This window comes from Acomys minous (assembly GCF_964271855.1).
Source record: "Acomys minous genome assembly, chromosome: 1".
NCBI classification, from domain to species: Eukaryota; Metazoa; Chordata; class Mammalia; order Rodentia; family Muridae; genus Acomys; species Acomys minous.
In genome coordinates this window covers 123,977,230-123,996,359 of record NC_140483.1, presented here as the reverse complement: position 1 = coordinate 123,996,359, position 19,130 = coordinate 123,977,230, and the positions used below count along the sequence as shown (strand labels likewise).

At 40.8% G+C, this 19,130-nt stretch overlaps 1 protein-coding gene across 3 annotated transcripts in view; it reads left to right on the top strand.

Annotated features, from left to right (window-relative positions):
- Positions 1 to 2,819: 2,819 nt before the first annotated feature.
- OTUD6B (OTU deubiquitinase 6B) overlaps positions 2,820 to 19,130 on the top strand; it is a 38,662-nt gene continuing 22,351 nt past the window's right edge. The window contains exons 1-6 of one of the 3 annotated variants that reach the window (XM_084760142.1): positions 2,820 to 3,120; positions 3,756 to 3,907; positions 7,054 to 7,134; positions 12,601 to 12,913; positions 14,806 to 14,867; positions 18,579 to 18,685. In XM_084760142.1, the coding sequence (XP_084616268.1) occupies positions 3,039 to 3,120; positions 3,756 to 3,907; positions 7,054 to 7,134; positions 12,601 to 12,913; positions 14,806 to 14,867; positions 18,579 to 18,685 (797 nt within the window). In that variant the 5' untranslated portion in view covers positions 2,820 to 3,038. The remainder of the gene's footprint in view (positions 3,121 to 3,755; positions 3,908 to 7,053; positions 7,135 to 12,600; positions 12,914 to 14,805; positions 14,868 to 18,578; positions 18,686 to 19,130) is intronic. The other 2 variants (XM_084760144.1, XM_084760143.1) reach the window with 2 other exon arrangements.

Genomic DNA, 19,130 nt, shown 5'->3' with positions numbered 1-19,130 from the left:
CTCTTTCCATGTAAGTGCCTTTACCCACTGAGCCATCTCACTGTGCCATATCTTTGACTTTATAATGAAAATGATGTTATTTACCATATAAGGTCTCCTAAATATAAGAAAAATCACACTATATTCTTTAATTGTTCCCAATTCTAGTTTGCTATTATGCGCTAACATTTTGAATACACTTGCTATGTCCCCTCTTATAGAATATTCAGGTAATAAATCTTTAGTTTCCCAATTCTCTGAGCTTAACATTTAGAATGGTTTTAATATATTTGTCCTGTTCACAGTGACAAAGCATTTTACATATCTTAGCTCAACAGCATGTAGGCCTCTATCTACATCACCGTATGGCAAGAATAAAAAGGCTTTATTTACTCAATATTTTGAATATGATGTCCTTAAAATTAGAAATATATAAGTTGAAAAATTTAGATTCAAGCTTTAAATTTCATCTTGCATTAGTTTTATATCCTATTCACAACGATTCAAGTATCATCCCCTTAAGTAGTTTTCATACTATTAATTTTTACATGCAACCCCCCCCAACTTTAGCCATTTTAGTTGTCATTCTCAATTGGCTGACCTACATCATTCAGCACAGAATTTCAGAGAAAGTTCTTCACTGACATATTTTCTTAACCCACAAAATGTCGGGTCCCAGCCCGCGGGAAAAATCCAATCAGGGTTCACCTGAAAGAGGGAGTGGGGATTGAAAGTAGGATACAGAGACACGCGAGAAATAACGAATCAAGTCAGGAAATTTCTGATCAAGATTCACTTTATTGCTCACTAGCAGGAACATATATAGGGCAAGGTCAATAGGATCTATTCTTATCTCGCTCACCCTAGCCCCCGGGCAAGAATGCAATAGCCTAAATCGCTCCCTGTAGAACTTCCTAGTTCTCTGAGTAGTTCCCTATAAGAACTTCCTAGATCCTCTGGGTGGGTCCAAGTTGAGACTTCTCTACTTCTTTCAAAGGTAAATAGTCCAAGGATAGCCTAGAACACAAGACCTCATGGTGAGGTAAAGGCCAGCAACTCGAAGGTCACAGCATACAGCCTGAGCACACAACAAAAGTCTGAGAATTTCTTCCAGTTGTGGTATTAGCTATTTTGTCATTGTGATAAAAAAGCACAACGAAGTTCATTTACATAATAAATAAGTTACCTGGCTTAAATTTCCAGAGGGTTAGTGTCTGTGGAGTGGGAGCTGCAGGAGCTGGGTGTTGAGAATTGAATCCAAGGGCTTAATGCGGAGCTACAAGCTGGAATCAACAACCCCAACAAAACTGGGCTGGCATATGGCTTTGGAATAAAAAAACCCTTCCTCAATGACATACTTTCTCCAGCAATGCCACACCTTCTATACCTACCCACACAGTGCTGGGGACCACATCTGAGCCTTATAGGGGGCACATTCTCATTCAACCGCCACCGTCCACTTCATGGCCCCTATAGCCTGGTGACCATATCATAATGTGAGGCGTATGTAGTCCAATTCCAAAAGTCCCTATACTCTCTAAACTTGACAGGGTATACAGGTCTCACATCAAGTCTACTTTTCTATCTGATTTTATTGCATTGCTTTCTGGTGTGAGTTGCAAGAAAAATAATTTTAGGTCATAACTTGATTTCTCAGTCTGGACACTTGTACATTCCCCTCACCCCACCCCCACCCCACCCCACCCCAACCCTGACCTTAGAATAATAATCATCCCCCCTAAAAAACCCAAGATACATCTGGATGTTGTTTTCTCTTCACCAAAATTTAAATGTACCCTTCTAGGTTTATCTAGGTGTAGGACCAGTTCATTGTCATCTCTAGAAAATGTCTTCAATTAGTTCCAGAACTATTGTTTCAGCTTCATTTGTTTTGTTGTCTCAGGCAGTCTTATAAAAATAGCTTCTTAGTATTTATATCTGCTTATTTACATCTATCTATCTATCTATCTATTTTTGAGACAGGGTCTCACCTCTGTAACTCTGACTGTGCTGGAACTCACTATGTAGACCAAGCTGGTTTTGAACTCATAGAGATCTGCCTATTTCTGTGTCCTCAGTGCTGGGATTAAGGGCACGCACAACTATGCCCGGGCCTAAAAATAGACTTAAAACTATTACTAGACTAGCCCTCTGGGTCTTACCCACCCCCCACAACTTCATGAGAACTGGCTTTTTCTTCAGTAATTTGATTTTGTGGCACATAAGTCTTGACTCGAACCTTCATAGCACCCTGACATTTTTATCACTGAATTTACGTCTTATCATTATACTTAGTCCCTGCGTTTTACAATGTTTAATCCTTTTTATATCTTTCTTTATCAGTTTCCCATTTCAAAAGTAGGCATTTCTTAGGTTACATGGATTTTCTCATTTTACCATGTTGTAAACAAAACAACTCCCTACCACAGGACTGATGAAAGGTAAAGATTCTCATTGAAAACAATCCACGCTTTTATTAAAAATTTAAAAAAAAAAAAAAAAACGAGCTGGGCGTGGTGGTGCACTGCAGAGGCAGGTGGATCTCGGTGAGTTCGAGTCCAGCCTGGTCTACAGAGCGAGTTCCAGGACAGCCACGGCTACACAAAGAAACCCAGTCTCGAAGAACAAACAAAAAAACAGAAAGGAAAGAAAGAAGAAAAAAAAATTAATATGGCTTAGCAAAGGGTACAAATAGTGAAATGTTTCAAAGTTCAAGTTGAAAGCTGCGCCAAAGACCTGTCGTGACGTCATCTCTGTGCGTCTCCCGTCAGGGCCTATCGCCCGGCGCGTAGCTTTGTGCTCCCCCCGTGCGCCGCGTTCTATGGCCGCGGAGTCCCAGCTTCCGGCGCGCCGCCCGAGCGGTCCGAGCGCGCAGGCGCCCTAGCCCATGTCGGCTTCTCTGGGTTTCAGTGGTTAGCCCTGGCTCCGGAGCCGCCTTGAGGCGGGGCTGGACCTTCGCGGTGGCCAATGGCGCCCCGGGTGAGGGTCGAGGGGTGGGAGGTGCCGGCCCGCCACCCGTGCTGTGCTCCTCCAGCGCGTGTACCCGGCCACCGCTCGTCATGGAGGAGGTCTTGGCTGAAGAGCTTGATGATGAGGAACAGCTGGTGAGAAGGCATCGCAAGGAGAAGAAGGAGCTGCAAGGTGACGGGAAAGGGGCTGGGCATCTAAAAGTCGTCCACACCCAGTGCCGGGAGCGTGGCGGGTGCCCTCGGGAACCTGGAGCGGTGACCCACCTGGATCTCTTAGATTTCCCCTCTGATAACTTTTGCTCTGTCTTCCCCAGGGTTCCCCATTCCCTCGGACCCCTAATTTGCAGTCCTCCGGGGCGTCCCCTTGCGTGGCCTGCAGCGTGGCCAGAGCCGCGCGACTGCTGCTCTTTGATGTGCCCCGAGGCCAAGGTCTTGCACCTCCTCTGCTTGCTCTCTTATTCCTGCCCCGGTACCTGAAGGTTGTCTTTAGTGGTGTCGTCTGCATTGCTTCACCTTCGCTTGACGGCCACAGAAGGGATATTTGAATGGCGGAAGTTTTACCTTAAAAAAAAAATTTTTTTTAAATTAGTTTTGCCCTGTCAAACCAAACAAATTCACGGTTGTGTTTACGAGGTGTGCGTCGGGTCTTAAGCCTCATCGGGCTTTTCCCAGGATCTGATTGTTGTGTCATGATTAATTGCTTCTATAATTACATGACATTCTATAATTACACCTCTTCCATTGTCTTAACTGCTTTCTTCCTGGGGGCTCTGACACGATGATTTGATGGTTTTGGTGCCCTTTTAGCCAAAATTCAGGGAATGAAGAACGCTGTTCCGAAAAATGACAAAAAGAGGAGGAAGCAACTCACTGAAGATGTGGCTAAGTTGGAGAGAGAAATGGAGCAGAAACACAAGGAGGAGCTGGAGCAATTGAAGCTGACTTTCAAGGACGACAAGGTATGAGTAAGGCTTGTCTCTGAGCCTGTGGGAGCAGCTGTGTTGAACTGTTTACTGTATACGTTGTATACACTCACACACTCACATTCACACATCACATTTCACCCTCATTTTTTTTTTTGGAGGCACAGTGTCATGGAATCCAGGTTGCCACCCATCTGGATTTGTAGGAGAGGACAACCTTGAACTCCAGATCCTACTGCCTTGACTTCAGAAGCGCTGGGACTACAAGCGTGCACTGCCAAGCATAGCTTTACGTTTCCTCTTATTTTTGTGCCCAGGTTTATGGCTGTCTTTTTTTTTGTTTTCTTTAAAAGGAGATCAGCAAAGAAGTACCTACTTACTTAACCCAGTGATGAACGTGTGAAGTATAAAGTGTGCTAGAGAAGGGTTTTCTTGAGTCAAAGTTGGAGGGTTAGACTACTTGTTAAGAGTTAACACTGATGGAAGCCGGGCGTGGTGGCGCATGCCTTTAATCCCAGCACTGGGGAGGCAGAGGCAGGCGATCGCTGTGAGTTCGAGGCCAGCCTGGTCTACAAATCGAGTCCAGGACAGCCAAACAGCCAAGGCTACACAGAGAAACCCTGTCTCAAAAACAAAAACAAAAACAAAAACAAAAACAAAAAAAAAACAAAAAGAAAGAGTTACTGATGGATAAGATTGTAACCTCTGCAAAGTTATTTAATCAGCCCTAGAATAAATGTCTCCACATGTGACATGGTGACACAAATACTTTGTGTGTTGTTACAGGTTCCTATAGAAACTGAATGAGGCAAGAGCTGTGAAATATTTAAGTTCTAAGACACCTTTATGAATCGGTTGTAATAGGTGAAGGTTTAGTGATGCTTCTTATGGACATGGGAGTATGCTAACATGCATCTTTTCAGTGTTTTTTTTTTTTTTTTTTTTTTGGTTTTTTTTTTTTTTGGTTTTTTGAGACAGGGTTTCTCTGGTCTTGGCTGTCCTGGACTCCCTTTGTAGACCAGGCCGGCCTCGAACTCACAGTGATCCGCCTGCCTCTGCCTCCCGAGTGCTGGGATTAAAGGCGTGCGCCACCACGCCCGGCTTCTTTTCAGTGTTTATCCCATCATTCTACTTCATGTGTGTGCCAGCCACTTTGTTCAGTGTATGTAGTATTTCAGTTGTCAGTAGAAGTGTAAGGTAATAGCTATAAAGTCAATGTAGATAACCATACTTTTCCAGGAGGAAGCCAGCTTAGAGAGAATACGAGCTTTGTCCCAACATCATAATAGTTATTGGGTGACAAAAGCTAGAATTCAAAACCAGACCCATCTTTATACCTTGATGTAATTCAGTAATTTGTTGATGGGTTTTAGAGTTGAAGGGTCATATATTCGACAACCTCAAGTAACTCTTGATAGGAATTTCTTAGTTCTGCTCAAGATCTCATCTTCCACAAGTTTTGATTCATTTTCTTCTGTTGACAAGTGAACAGTTTCCGTGTGTCCATTTACACAGTATAAAATATAGTGTCCAAGTCATAAATTCATTTCCCAGTCATAATTCTCCTGGCCTTTCTTAGTGTTAAAATACTTTTATCTCCAGCCTGGCATGGTGATACATGCCTATAGTCCCAGCACTAAGGAGGTAGAAACAGGGACGTGAGTTTGAAGACCCCGTCTCAAAACCCAACAGCAACAGAAAAGAAAGTGATAAGGAAGCTTGTTTCAAGGCTGCCGGTGTGGTTCACCAGGTCAGGGTGCTTCCTGTTAAGCCTGCTCATCCGAGCTCCATCCCTGGAACTCAAGCTACATGGAAGAAAGAGAAAATTGACTCACATAAGTTGCCCTCTGAGCTCTACATGCTGTTGTGGCATGTATGCACATGCACCCACACTCACTCACACACACACACTCTGTCTCTCTCTCTCAGACACACACACACACACACACACACACACACACACGAGAACAAGGAGTGCTGTTGGAAATGTTCAGTCATGTTGTCAGCATTGTGCTAACATTTCCGATTACTGTGTTCCTAATTCTAGTAGCAGGGCGTTTTGTTTGTTCTTTTAGGTCTTCAGTTTCAAGATTTCCTCCATAGAGTTCCAAAGAAAAAGAAAGTTTGATTCTTTTTGGGTTTTGAGACAGGGTTTCTCTGTGTAGCCTTGACTGTCTTGGACATGCTTTGTAGACCAGGCTGGCTGCAAACTCAGTGACCCTCCTGTCTCTGCCTCCCGAGTGCTGAGATTAAAGGTGTGTGCTACCATACCCGGCTAAAAGTTTGCTTCCTCACTTACTGCTAATATGCAAATTCTCCAGTCTGCCTTGAGCTGTTCTTTTTCATTAACTTAAACTTGTTTTCTCTTTGTCCTTTTCCCTAATTTTTCTGCTCTTTGTTAATATGGTTGCCAGTTTTATCATATTCCTTAAAAAAATAAAATAAAAGATTCATAGATTCAGAAAAGTTGTTAAGCTATTTGAAGTCTATCAGATTTGATAATTTTATTACTTGGGATGAAGTCTTCGCAGACTTCCGCATCTGTTTCGGATGCTTTGAGTTGTCTTATACATTGTACTTGACTTCCGGTTGTGGTAATGAAGTACGAGCTGCTTGTCCAAGCCTATTCAAGAAGGCTGACTTCTTCCTTTAACAGCGTCAACATTTGGATTTTAGGATTGATTGTAATTGTTAATGAAGCTGTCAGTCTGCAGCTAGGAGAAGGCAGAAATTGCTCAGTTGTTCTGACCTGAGGAATCAGTGCTCTTCAAGTTTTGGCTAATTAACATGGGGAAGTTAGTGTCGTCACCTTTAAGGATTTGAAGGTAGTAATGACCACAAGCTGTACTTTGTATGTGAGCATTCATGGACAAGAAGGGTGCCCTAAAATGCAAGTAAAGTATTTAGAGCAGTGGAGGACAGAAGGTGTGCAGGGATGCGCCCTATCTTTGGAGAGCTATGAAAAATCTTGGCAATTTCACAAATTCATCGATGGAAGTAGAGAAAGGTGGCAAAAGCATGCTATCATACCGTGTCTAGCTGCTCAAACTGGAAGTAAGGGATTGGGTATATTTTTAGTTTTCTACAGTTAGTAGCAGAACACTTTCAATAAATTAAAACATTTCTTATTGATTGTTTTCTTTCTTCTGACTAATTTTTTTTTAATGTTTTTGTTCCTTCAGATAGATTCTGTTGCTGTTAACATTTCAAACTTGGTACTTGAGAATCAGCCACCTCGGATATCAAAAGCACAAAAGAGACGGGTATGAAAGTCGTATCACCATGTACATACGCTAGAGCTGTTGTGTGGCATTGTGTAGGAAAGAACTGGAAACACTGGAGGTCCTTGTCAAGGGCCTCGGACTACATCTCATAGGTGCTGTTGTATGTCAGATAATGTTTGAGCTATTTATATTGAAATTTCATTTAGTCCTAACACCCACCTTATGTGGTAGGATTTTATGTTCTTGCCTTTTAGAGAAGACAATAGGTATAAGACAATACAAAACAAGCTGCCTAGTTTGCAGTTCTCATAATGAGGGGAGGCTAAGGACTCTTTTCTTCTTAGACAAATACTTTATTGTAGACTTAATTTAGAAACTTCATATGACTGATGCACAAACCCTGTCTAAAAATTAGTTCTCAGGAGTGAAGCACAGAGTGGAGCTTAGAAATACAGTAAGACACCAGGGATCCAAACTTCTCAGAGAATTATTTTGGTATTTATATGTTGGTTAATAAATAATGGTTAATGATACTAAAAATGCAGAGAAGGGACCTTCATTATGTCAGGTGTTAATGCTGTGTTAGAATTTGAAGGAAAGATAAATGTTTAGAGAAGATATTCCATGCAGGAGAAATAGTGTAACAAAAGAAGTGTGGGAATGAGATGCAGCATTATAGTTATTGGAAGTAATGTATTAATGGTCCTAACATAATGAGGATGGCATGAGGTGGGTAAGTGCTAATGTGTTAATGTGTTAATGATCCTAGCATAACAAGGATGGCATGAGGTGGCTAAACCCATTTCACTTTAGGAAAGGAAGTTTAAAGTTCAGTAGTTTGGTTCTGAATACTATTTTACTAATTCTTCATGTTTTCTAAGATGTAGGTGCACATTTCAGGATATTTTTTTAGTACACAGTACAGTAGAGCATGGAAGGTGAGTGTCGGACAGGATGGGCGTTCCCCCCCTTTTTACTTGTGCTTTTGACGGTCAGACAGGGCTTTAGGCCACTCCCCAACCCAGGTAAGGTTTGAGTTTCATGTACTCTCATGACTCCCCATTCAGTTTCAATAATAGGAAAGGGAAAATAATACCTATGTTATAGGAATTTTATGGTATTAAATAATAAACTTTCTAGACCATTAATACACAGGTCTGGAGAATTGAAATGTCAACAAATTTTTACAAATATTTACCATGTTAAGTGTATCATTTTCCTCTTAAAAAGTTAGGCATAAGACAGTGTCTCTTTCTGTGTGAAAGCCAAGTTACAAATAGATAACTGTTTCTATTTGTATGGAATTTGACTCTTGACTAACATTACCATTGTGAATTTCAAAGAGTTATTTAGAGCTTGTGCTGCCTTGAAGGGCTGCCTAGTCCAGCCCTTTATTTATGATAGCCATTCTTTTTGTCATGGTCCCACAATTGTTTTTTGCTTTTTTTCCCCAAAGGTTTATTTGTTACATATACTGTGTTCTGCCTGTTTTTATGCCTGCAGGCCAGAAGAGGGCACCAGATCTCATAGATGGTTGTGAGCTACCATGTGGTTGCTGGGAATTGAACTCAGGACCTCTGGAAGAACAGTGCTTTTAACTTCTGAGCCATCTCTCCAGCTCCTGTTTTTTGCTTTTATACATCAAATACAAGTGTTTTATGTACCAATAAGATATAAGAATTTAAAAAAATTGTTACATATTAATTGTGGCATCTAACAGTAGGCTACTCTAAAAATCAAGGATATAGCTACTGTTTATTTAGACTTATCTTCCCTACAAGTTTTAGTATTTCTTTCCTATGTGAACTTAACATTTTTCAAATGAACTGTGAAAATTTTAGTATTATTTATAGTTGACTGCTTTACCAAATGGCAGAGAAAATAGTTTCCAGTTTATTACTTTGTTAATCTAGTAGGTCTTTGGAGCAGAGAACACTAAATGTTCATAATGCTTAAGAGAATGGAATCTCAATTCAAAAATGGGTCAATTGGATATTAGGTTACTTGGAACTCTTCTTTTTGCCAGAGCACCAAGGATTAAAAAGCCAGTTAACTACTGGTGGTGGTTATTGGTGTAGATATGACTCTGGGAGAAAAACATAATTTTATGGTGATTTATAATAAGATTCTTCTGGAGTCTGTTTTTTTTAAACTGGAGAAATATGGGAGCATCTTATTAGACTCAGGAATTTGTGGCCAGCAAGATGGCTCAGTGGATAAAGTTGCTTGCTGTCTAGCATGAGGACTTGAGTTCAATCCCTGGAACCAACTGCTGCAAGTCCCCTGCCACCTCTCCCTACCCCCTGAAAAGACCTTAAACAGTGGGTGGGGCAGGAGAACTTGGAAATGATTTGTATTTTTGGGAAAAAAACCAGTCCAAACCAAATCTAAGTAGAAATAAAATAATTGATTTCCATAAATAAGGTCTATAAGAGGTAGAATGAGATGTAGTTTATTTTATGAATGAGAAAGATGGGACCTAGGTTATCCCAGTGAGAGGGAAAGTTTAACACAAACCTGGACTAGTGCCCAAACCAACATGACTGCAGCTTGCCCTTCCACCTACGGTTTTATTAGAGCTCATTGCTATTCTGTCTCTAATACTGTCCTTGTAGAAAATTACCTAATGTAGGAAACTCCCACAGAGGCAAGAATCCAGTGGATTTCCTACCTGATTTACCGGAAGCAAACTCAGTTGACTTCTAATTCTGAAGCTGATCATTAGGCAAGAAAAGATAATGATAGAAATTAGTATTTAAGAGACTTACAGGGTTTGGAAGATAGAATGAAGTTCCATTCTGACAGTAAAAAGATACGACATTAATTCCAGCTGCCATCTGCTCCAACTTTTATTCTGATTCAGGTGCCTGCATAGAAGGAGCTCAGTGTGTTGTCCCGGCCCCTGCTCTGCTCTAACCAGCTGTATGGCCTTTGGAAATCTTTCTGCGTGCTGTTTCCTCAGAAGAGGAAAATGAGGGGTTTTGGATTAGATGATGTCTAAGGTGCTTATTCTTCCTCTCCCCACTGAAACTGCTTTTAGTCTTTTATAAAGTAATAGTGCCATCTTGTGTCTTAAGATTTTATACCCAGATCCACAGTTGTAAAAACAGTGAAGCAAATCGTGCTACTTTTCTCATGGTTAGAGCGGGAAGAACAATCCTAGGTGGGTTTGTTTTGGCTGTGAGCTGTGGCTGCTTTTGTTTGATTCAGGTACTTAAAACCACAAAGTTCTCTCATGGGGCATGTCGTGGAGTCTTGAGTTTATTAAACTGCCTTCCCATTGACTTCTGCGCCAAGGGGGGTGACATTAGAACACCAAACTCCTTACCTTCTGTTACAATTGCCTTACCATTTTTTTTTTTTTTACCTTTTGTTTTTTGCTTTTATTTACTTATTTTTTTGGAGACAGGATTTCTCTGTGTAACAGACCTGGGTGTCCTGGACTTGCTTTGTAGTCCAGGCTGGCCTTGAATTCACAGAGAACCGCCTATCTCTGCCTCCTGAGTTCTGGGGTCAAGGCTGTGCACACCATGCCCAGCCTTTTTTCCCTTCTGTAATTTTACTAAATCAAGATTTTTTAGTGGCTGGAAAGATGGCTTAGTGGCTGAGAGCACAGGTTTCTCTTGCAGAGGACCTGGCTTGCTTCTCAGCGCCAACGCGGTGGGTTTCCGTCATCTCCGCACACGCACAGGCCCTCCCCTTTGGATCTCTGGGAACCACATGCAGTTGGTGCATAGACATACATGGCGGCAAACTGATACTATACAATACGATAAACTCAATTTTAAGAAAATTGCAAAACTTATTGAGGGTTTTTTTTTTTCTCTTAAGTTGAAAGATAGTTTCCCTCCAAGTCCATAAATAGCTGAGTGGTTGAGATTAGGAAGCTGTAAAAGCACAGTGACAACCCTTCCAGTACACTGACCTGCCCTCCAGAAAGAAAGAACTACAGATGCTGCTTATAGTCCTCTAATTTTTAGTCCCAGGTCAGCATGACAGTGTTTATTAATGACAGACCTGTCTTTAGCTTTTGATACTTTTCCCTTGTATGCTAGTTCTGTGAATTGTTTTTAGCTATGAAACATGAGTGTTCTCTGGCTTGTGATTTTTACTAGTTCACCTACTAGGAATGTTTTCCTTTGTCCTCAAATTTCCTGTGGTACTCATTAACAAATCTCTTGTTGACTTCACTGAACCCTAAACATGCCATGGGGAATCTCAAGAATTTCTATTTTCTTATTTATTTACGTAGGAAAGCAAATTATACTATATAAGGAGTAATGCCATTTTGTTACAAAGGATATGTTACGTTTTCTGTAATTACATTTTGTTTACTACAATTAGAGAAAGAATCTGGAGGATATGTACCCAGAGCTCTAGAGAACACTAGGGTGTCATGTGATTTAGAGGGGTTTTAGTCTCACTGTAATAATCGAATTGTTTGCAAGAAGTTTTTCTTGTTTTTTTTAGACAGGGTTTCTCTGTGTAGCCCTGACTGTCCTAGAACTCACTCTGTAGACCAGGCTGGCCTTGAACTCAGAGACCTATCTGCCTCTGCTTCCCGAGTGCTGGGATTAAAGGTGTGCACCCCCATACCTGCCTGCAAGTTTTTCTTTATTTTTAAGTATATATTAACTATATATATGTCTTGTATCCACTTTTAAAAGAATAGATGAAAGTAAAATCTGTCTGTGCCTTTCTGGTGGCTTTAACATACTGAATCCTCTGTAGTGAGATGATACAACCTTGTATTAGTTTGGACTTAAATATGAGCTTGTACTTTAAGGCTGAGGACAGCTTAATCTTTTTAATTTTTTTGAAATAGAGTCTTATCCTGTATCCCTGGCTGTCCATAAACTCACTTTGTAGACCAGGCTCATTTTGTATTTACAGAGATCCACTTGACTCTGCCTCCCAAGTCCTGGGGTTAAAGGCATGTGCCACTATGCCCACTGGACAACTGATCTTAAGACAATACCTTAAAATCAGCTAGTCAAGCTGTCGACATGTTTTTCAATAGACTTTATGATGACAGGTGTGCTTGCAAATGCCATTACTCCTAACTCTTGGAAGACTGAGATATGAGGGTGCAGAGTATAGATAGGCTAGCCTCGGCTACTGTAGCAAGCCCCCTTCCTCCCTGTTTTCTTTTGTGAGACAGGCGCACACATGCAGACCAGGGTGGATTGGAACTCTGTAGTTCAACCTGACCTCAAAATGTGATTCTTCTGTATCAGCTTCCCAAGTGGAGATACAGACCTGTGCAACTGCACCTGGCTATAAAAGCGTGTTAGTACAGAGCGAGGTGCTGGGAACATAGCAGTCAGATGAATGAGCTAATTTTCCTCTCACAGTTGTAGTTAGAACATCTGCAGATGGTGAGATGATCAAAATGACAATGCTTGTGGGAGAAGGAAAATAGCAAAACTCCTTACGTTATCTCCATTCTCATCAAATGTGAATTAATCCTAATTATTATTGATTAATTTTTCTATATTGTTCTAGGAAAAGAAAGCTGCTTTGGAAAAGGAGCGGGAAGAAAGGATAGCTGAGGCTGAAATTGAGAACTTATCTGGAGCCAGACATGTGGAGAGTGAAAAACTTGCTCAAATATTGGCAGCCAGAGAATTGGAAATTAAACATATTCCATCTGATGGTCATTGTATGTATGGAGCACTTGAGGATCAGCTGAGAGACCAGGACTGTGCTCTGACTGTGGCTGCCCTCCGGAGGCGGACTGCTGAGTATATGCAAACCCATTCAGAAGACTTCCTGCCCTTTTTAACAAACCCCAATACAGGAGATATGTATACTCCAGGTAGGTTAGGTTTCTTCACTACATGGTGTTAGTGTTTCTGTTTTGTTTTTTTTTTGTTGTTGTTTTTATCAGACAGTGTTTCTCTGTGCAGTCTTGGCTGGCCCGGATTCTCTTTGTAGACCAGGCTGGCCTCAAACTCACAGAGATCCGCCTGCTTCTGCCTCTGCCTCCCTGAGTGTTGAGATTACAGGCGTGCTTGTTTCTGGTTTTCAAATAAAATGCTTTCCAAATGTAGTAAGTAAGACATTTCTTTTTTTTTTCTTTTTTTTGGTTTTTCGAGACAGGATTTCTCTGTGTAGCCTTGGCTGTCCTGGACTCACTTTGTAGACCAGGCTGGCCTCGAACTCACGGTGATCCGCCCGCCTCTGCCTCCTGAGTGCTGAGATTAAAGGCGTGCGCCACCACGCCCGGCTAAGACATTTCTTAAGGAAAAAAAAATTTAGGCAATTTATTTTCTGTAATGTGAATAGATGTAGATATATTTTACTTTATCTCGTCAGCGCTTAACCAATTTTGTAGTTAAATTATACTAATTGCCCTATATAAGTCATGAAGAAAATAAGACAGGAGTAGGATTAGTCATTATTGAAAGAGGTGTGTTAATTCTTGTTCTACAAAGTTAGAGGGATGATCAGTTGTGTAAGTATGCATTTATTTGGCTTTAAAACCATGAGCAGAAAATGACTATGAAAACTAAGTTAATCATACTTAGAGAAGCATAATGTTACTTTCAATAAGTGATAGCTAGGAAGGCGGAGTGGACCACTTGTGGTGAGCAAGGCATGCATTAGTATCTGGATAGATCTCAAGTGTGACTTCATGTATCAGAATTCTTAAATTTGTCTGCCCATCTCTACAGGTGGTGGAACATTTAATTCATGTTGCATCAAAGAAAAAGACAAGTTTTAATTCAATAAGTCAATTTTCATTGAAGGCCAGGGTGTACAAAGTATTCTAGGCATTGTTTGAACAACGAAGACTCAATAGCAAAAGAGATTAATACACGGGGTATACTTTTCTTTTAGTTCTAGCTTTTCTTCCCATCCTTGGACAGGAAGGATGTTTGACCCCATTTTATTTTTATTTTATGTGTATGGATGCTTTGCCTGCTTGTGTGTGTGTGTGTCTTACATCTTTGAAGACCAGAAGAGGTTATCAGATCATTTGTAACTGGAGTTAGAGGCAGATGTCAACTTTTTTGTGGTGCTGGGAATTTAACTTCTGGTTCTCTGGAAGAGCAGGAAGTACTCTTTACCACTGAGCCATCTCTCCATCTCCTGCTTAGCCCATTTAATATGTCTCATGTTAAAGTGTGATGTGCAGTAATATGCCTATTGTAAATTCAGAGATTAGGCCTTTTACTTCTGTTAGGACCCATTCAGAAAAATTTCTTTCTTGACCAAAAGCGACGCTGAAACAAATCATGTAAAGATATGTAAAATGACAAGCAGAGAAACTGTTTGCTGCTGTCCCTGGGTTATTTAACTCGTTTGTACTTTCACTCTCTATAGGCATTTACAGTAAGCCTAAGTATAGAGAGGCGATTACCTGTTTTAACCTTGTGTGGCATTTTGCATGCAGTTTGGCTTTAGAATACTTGTCATGATAGTCAATTTTTGACACTCTTAGGCGTCGCTGCATTAGATGATGAGAGAAGTTAATTACAGATGTCTCTGGGTCTCAGTTTAAGGTGAGAAACAGAGAAGCTTTGCTCTTGCATAGAAAGATGGTGGGAAGTTGGGTTTGTGTATTTGAGGTACTTCTGGGAATTCTAAAGGGAGGTGATGCAGGAAGGAGATGTTCTCAACTTGGATGCTGTCATCAGGGATGGTGGGAGCTACAAAAGGGATTGCATAATGAGAGTGTAAGTTACTGTGATCTGTTTCCCACAGAAGAGTTTGCAAAGTACTGTGATGATATTGTGAACACAGCTGCATGGGGCGGTCAGCTTGAGGTAAGCCTGTAAGTTCACACTGATTGTGGGTGTTAAATTACTTCTGAGTCTCACTTGTTTTATATGTTTTTCAGCTAAGCCCAGTTGACATTCTTGTGCCTTTGAGCAAGTGAAGTATGGTGTCTTCTTAAATAGCACAGAGTCAGATTTGTGACTTAACAGAAGCTGCTGTTGCATCTGCATGCTGTCATTTATGATGCTTCTACAGTCAGTGTTGTTGTTAATTTAAAAGTATGGCTTAAGTAATATTTATTACTAGCCTTATAATTATTACGGTGGTATTATTAACCCACTGTCACAATCAGTAAAGACACAGACAGCTGATAGATTGTACAGTAGCTTTATTTCACCTGGGGCAAGGCAGCTATCACCTCCTACGCTGCCTTCTGTTATCTCCCAGCCTCCATCCCATGCTATCTGCTTTGATCATTTCTATCTGGCAACCTCCGTAATTCCATAGATACTTGTTATTTTTGGCTGCTTTCCTCCATCCATGCTGCCTGGCCATGTCTCCCCTCCACACTAACCCATGCCTGCTCCTTTCTTCATCCTAGGATACTTGTCCTTCTTCCTCCCACGATCTTTCTCTTTTTCAAAGCCATCGAACTTTGGCCACACTCACCCCATTCTGCCCTGCCCGGGTTTAGGCCTTTTAATTAGCCAATCAGGAATAATTTCTTAGGGAAGGTTACAAATGTCATTTTGAAGTATATGAGTGTCTGCTCATAAAAGACAGCAAGCAGACCTCAGGGGGAAAGTAATTAGCGATCAAATACAAAGCCCCAGACCATATCCCAGCAGGTCAGTCTGTTTGATTGTTCTGAGTTTAAAAGGAAAATGAAGGTAATAAAATGAGGAGTGCCTTGGCGTGTGGGGCACACCTGTGATGCAGGCAGCTGGTGGGTGGTCTTAGATGCTAGCTGAGTGACGTAGGGACACCCTGTTTTAAAAAGAAAACAAATAGTGTAGACGTTATGTCATGAAAGTAAGTTTTAATCTAAGTAGTTCAACGTTGGAAAAATAAATTTTCTTTCATATCAGAAATAGAAATGAACCAGGGTTAGATTTCTATGCTTGGAATCCCATCACTAGGGGGACTGAGGTCGGAGAATGAAGAGTAACGACCAGCCTAGGCTATGCAAAATAAAAATTTAATTTTGTGTAGAACTTACCACAACACATGCTTTATAGTTATCTGTTGAATTCCTCCTTGATAGTGGATTCTGAGAAGATTGTAAATTGATGCACTGACGGGAAAACAATATATTCAGACACATGTAGAAACTTAATTTAATTTCTTTGAGTTCTGATCTTTAAAATTTACTGTTAACCTTGCTAAAGTACAACAAGACATCCAGTTGGGCCTGGTGGTGACAGGCTGAGGTGGTAGAGAAAGGTTGAGAAGCCAGTCCTAGGTTCATGGCCTGACTTCCCTCTGTACCTTGGATGACTCCCCGACTTCTTGACCTCTCCTTCTGAAATGATTCAGTGAGAACCCTGTGACCTGAGATGCCAGGTGAACAGCTCCAGTGCTGTTAGTGTTACATGAAGGACAGACAATAGTGCCTCAGGAGACCCTTCCAGCTGTTTGACAAGATGTAAATATTCCTTAGCATTTTGTTCTTACAGTACTGTAGGTGGACCTCTCCACCAGAGGGAGCCATCCCCATTAGTTTATCTCCGGATTCCAAAAACAACAAACGCTGCCTCATAGTGACAGAAGTAAAGAGACTTGAACTACTTCAAAAGGTTCACAAAGTAATATGATGGTATTGGGTGCTAATTCTCTTAAATTGAGATAATTTAATTGAGACAGTTTTTAAAAACATCTTTGGAAGGATATTTGCTCATCCATTACTTGTGAATTCCTTTGAAGTACGAGTTGTTCTTTCAGTGGGATAAATACATATTATAGACCAAAACCAAAGCCAAAAGAAAATCATACGTGTGTGTGTGTGTGTGTCTAGTCACAGGTGGGCCACAGTGCACTGTGGTACTCAGGGTAGCTTTCAGGAGCTGATATTCTTTCCACCATGTGGTTCAAGCTGAGGTTGTGAGGTGGTGGCAAAGTCCTTAGCCTGCTGTGCCATCTCACTGGCCCTACTATATGGCTTTTTGAAGACATGCTCTTGCTTTATACACTCTATTCTGTGCTAGTTTAAAAAAATACGTTTCAGGGGCTTGGGAGATGGCTCAGCCAGTTAAGAGCATTGCCTGCTCTTCCAGAGGTCCTGAGTTTAATTCCAGGAACCACATGGTGGCTCACAACCATCTGTACTGGGATATGATGCCCTCCTCTGGCCTGCAGGTGCGCATGCAGATAGAGCACTGACATACATTAAAAAGAAAAACCTTTTAAAAAGTGCTTCAAAGGAACATTTTGCAAAGTAGAATATGGGATTTTATTTCTTTTTTTTTTTTTTCATGTAGCATAGAATTCTTTCCACATTTATTCTTGAAGTACTTTTTAACATTCTTTCAAAATCTCCTAAAGGTTAGGTTTGTGGCGTTAAGTTCTGTAATTGGGGCAGCTGCATAAATTAGCAATCTGTGTTGGAAGGCTGCCGGTGATAGATTTGCTTATGAACTCAGGTTCTAGCTCGACTCAGCTTCCTTAGTTCAACATAGGTCCCCTGATTTTCTGTTTGACCCAGAGAAATCTTTTAGCATCCTACCTCAGATTCCACGTGCTAAAAATAACAGTAGAGTGAGTATGATGGCTCACACCTGTAACACTGTACTTGGGAGGCAGAGGCCAGCCTGGTCTACACAGTAAGTTCCTAACTAGCTACATAATAAGACCTTGGGTCAAAGCAACATCAACAAACAAATAAGCACCCTTCCCAACAGAAACAAAGCAACAACAGAAACCCCAACTCCTCCCCAGTAGCTGCTCCCTAAAGTTATGAGGACTAGATGAATTAATCCACATATAAGGTGTATACTGATTATAATACCTGGCCATAGTATGTCAGTAGTCATTAGCATTACTTTTAGTGGCAGCTTTAAGCTCTAAGGATATAGTGCATGTTATAAAATTAAAGCAGTAGGGCATGCTGACCAGATGGAGAGTCTAGCACAGGGCAAAACAGTTCACATACTTAACTTACCTTGCTCTTACTGAAAGTTACAGAGTAGTGGGTCTTGATACTGACTGCATCCGCATCATCAGAGAAGGCTTTAGAAGCCAAGCTCACCATTTGCCAGGCCCTGCTCTCTTTCCTTTGGCTGGTAACAATTTGGTCTGATGCTTAGCCAGGAATACTTTAAAAAATGTAGTATTACGAAAACTGGAATGCTTTCAACTTCAGAGTCTGTAATAAGCACGGTCTACACTTCACCAAGTTTAACATTGGTATTTTTACAATGTGTCCAAAGCTTGAGAAACCTCTGCCTTTGGTGCTGTAATTTACCTGTCTGTCTGTATGCCTGTCTGTCTGATCCATTCATCCGTCCATTCATCTATCCATCCATCCATTCATCCATCCATCTATCCATCCATCCATCCATCATTTATTTGTCTACCCATCCATCCTTTCATCAGTTCACCAAATGCTAAGTATCCACTCACCTGAGCTTTTGGTACTATATGATCAGAGCACGTCTTTGCTCTAACTGGTTGCCATGTTCTGTGTATGCACTTAAGTAGTTTGTGATTTGAATAAGACTTACATTTTTGTTTTTCTTGCTAATCCATTTTTTCCCCTCTAGCTAAGAGCTCTGTCTCACATTTTACAAACACCAATTGAGATACTACAGGCAGATGCTCCTCCGATTGTGGTTGGTGAAGAGTATCCAAGGAATCCTTTAGTACTGGTGTAAGTACCTAGGAAGTTTCACTGTTTTATTTTTCATAATTAAGACAAAAGGGGATGTGAAAAGATTTTAGGTTCTATATACTGACTAATCAAAATGCTATAATTAGCTGAATTAATTCTGTTTATGTTAAAGACAGTCATAGGACTAGAAAGCATCAGAATGTGTGATTTACATATTGCCTCCCCTTTTTTAATGAGCTAAGAATAAAGTCCTTTCAAAATGCTGTGAAATTTTAGGACTAGATTTTTGTTTTGCTCGGCTTGAGATTAACAGCACTAAGTTTTAACTGGCACAAAAGGTAGGATTATTCAAACAGCCCTTCATGTTGTGAATGTATTTGTGTGATAAGAGAGTTGGCCCTTCACATTTGGCATGGAGGATTTACTTCTCTAGTTTGTGTGTGTGTGTATTAGCTATTCTTACCATTAATGGTTTGAATTTTAG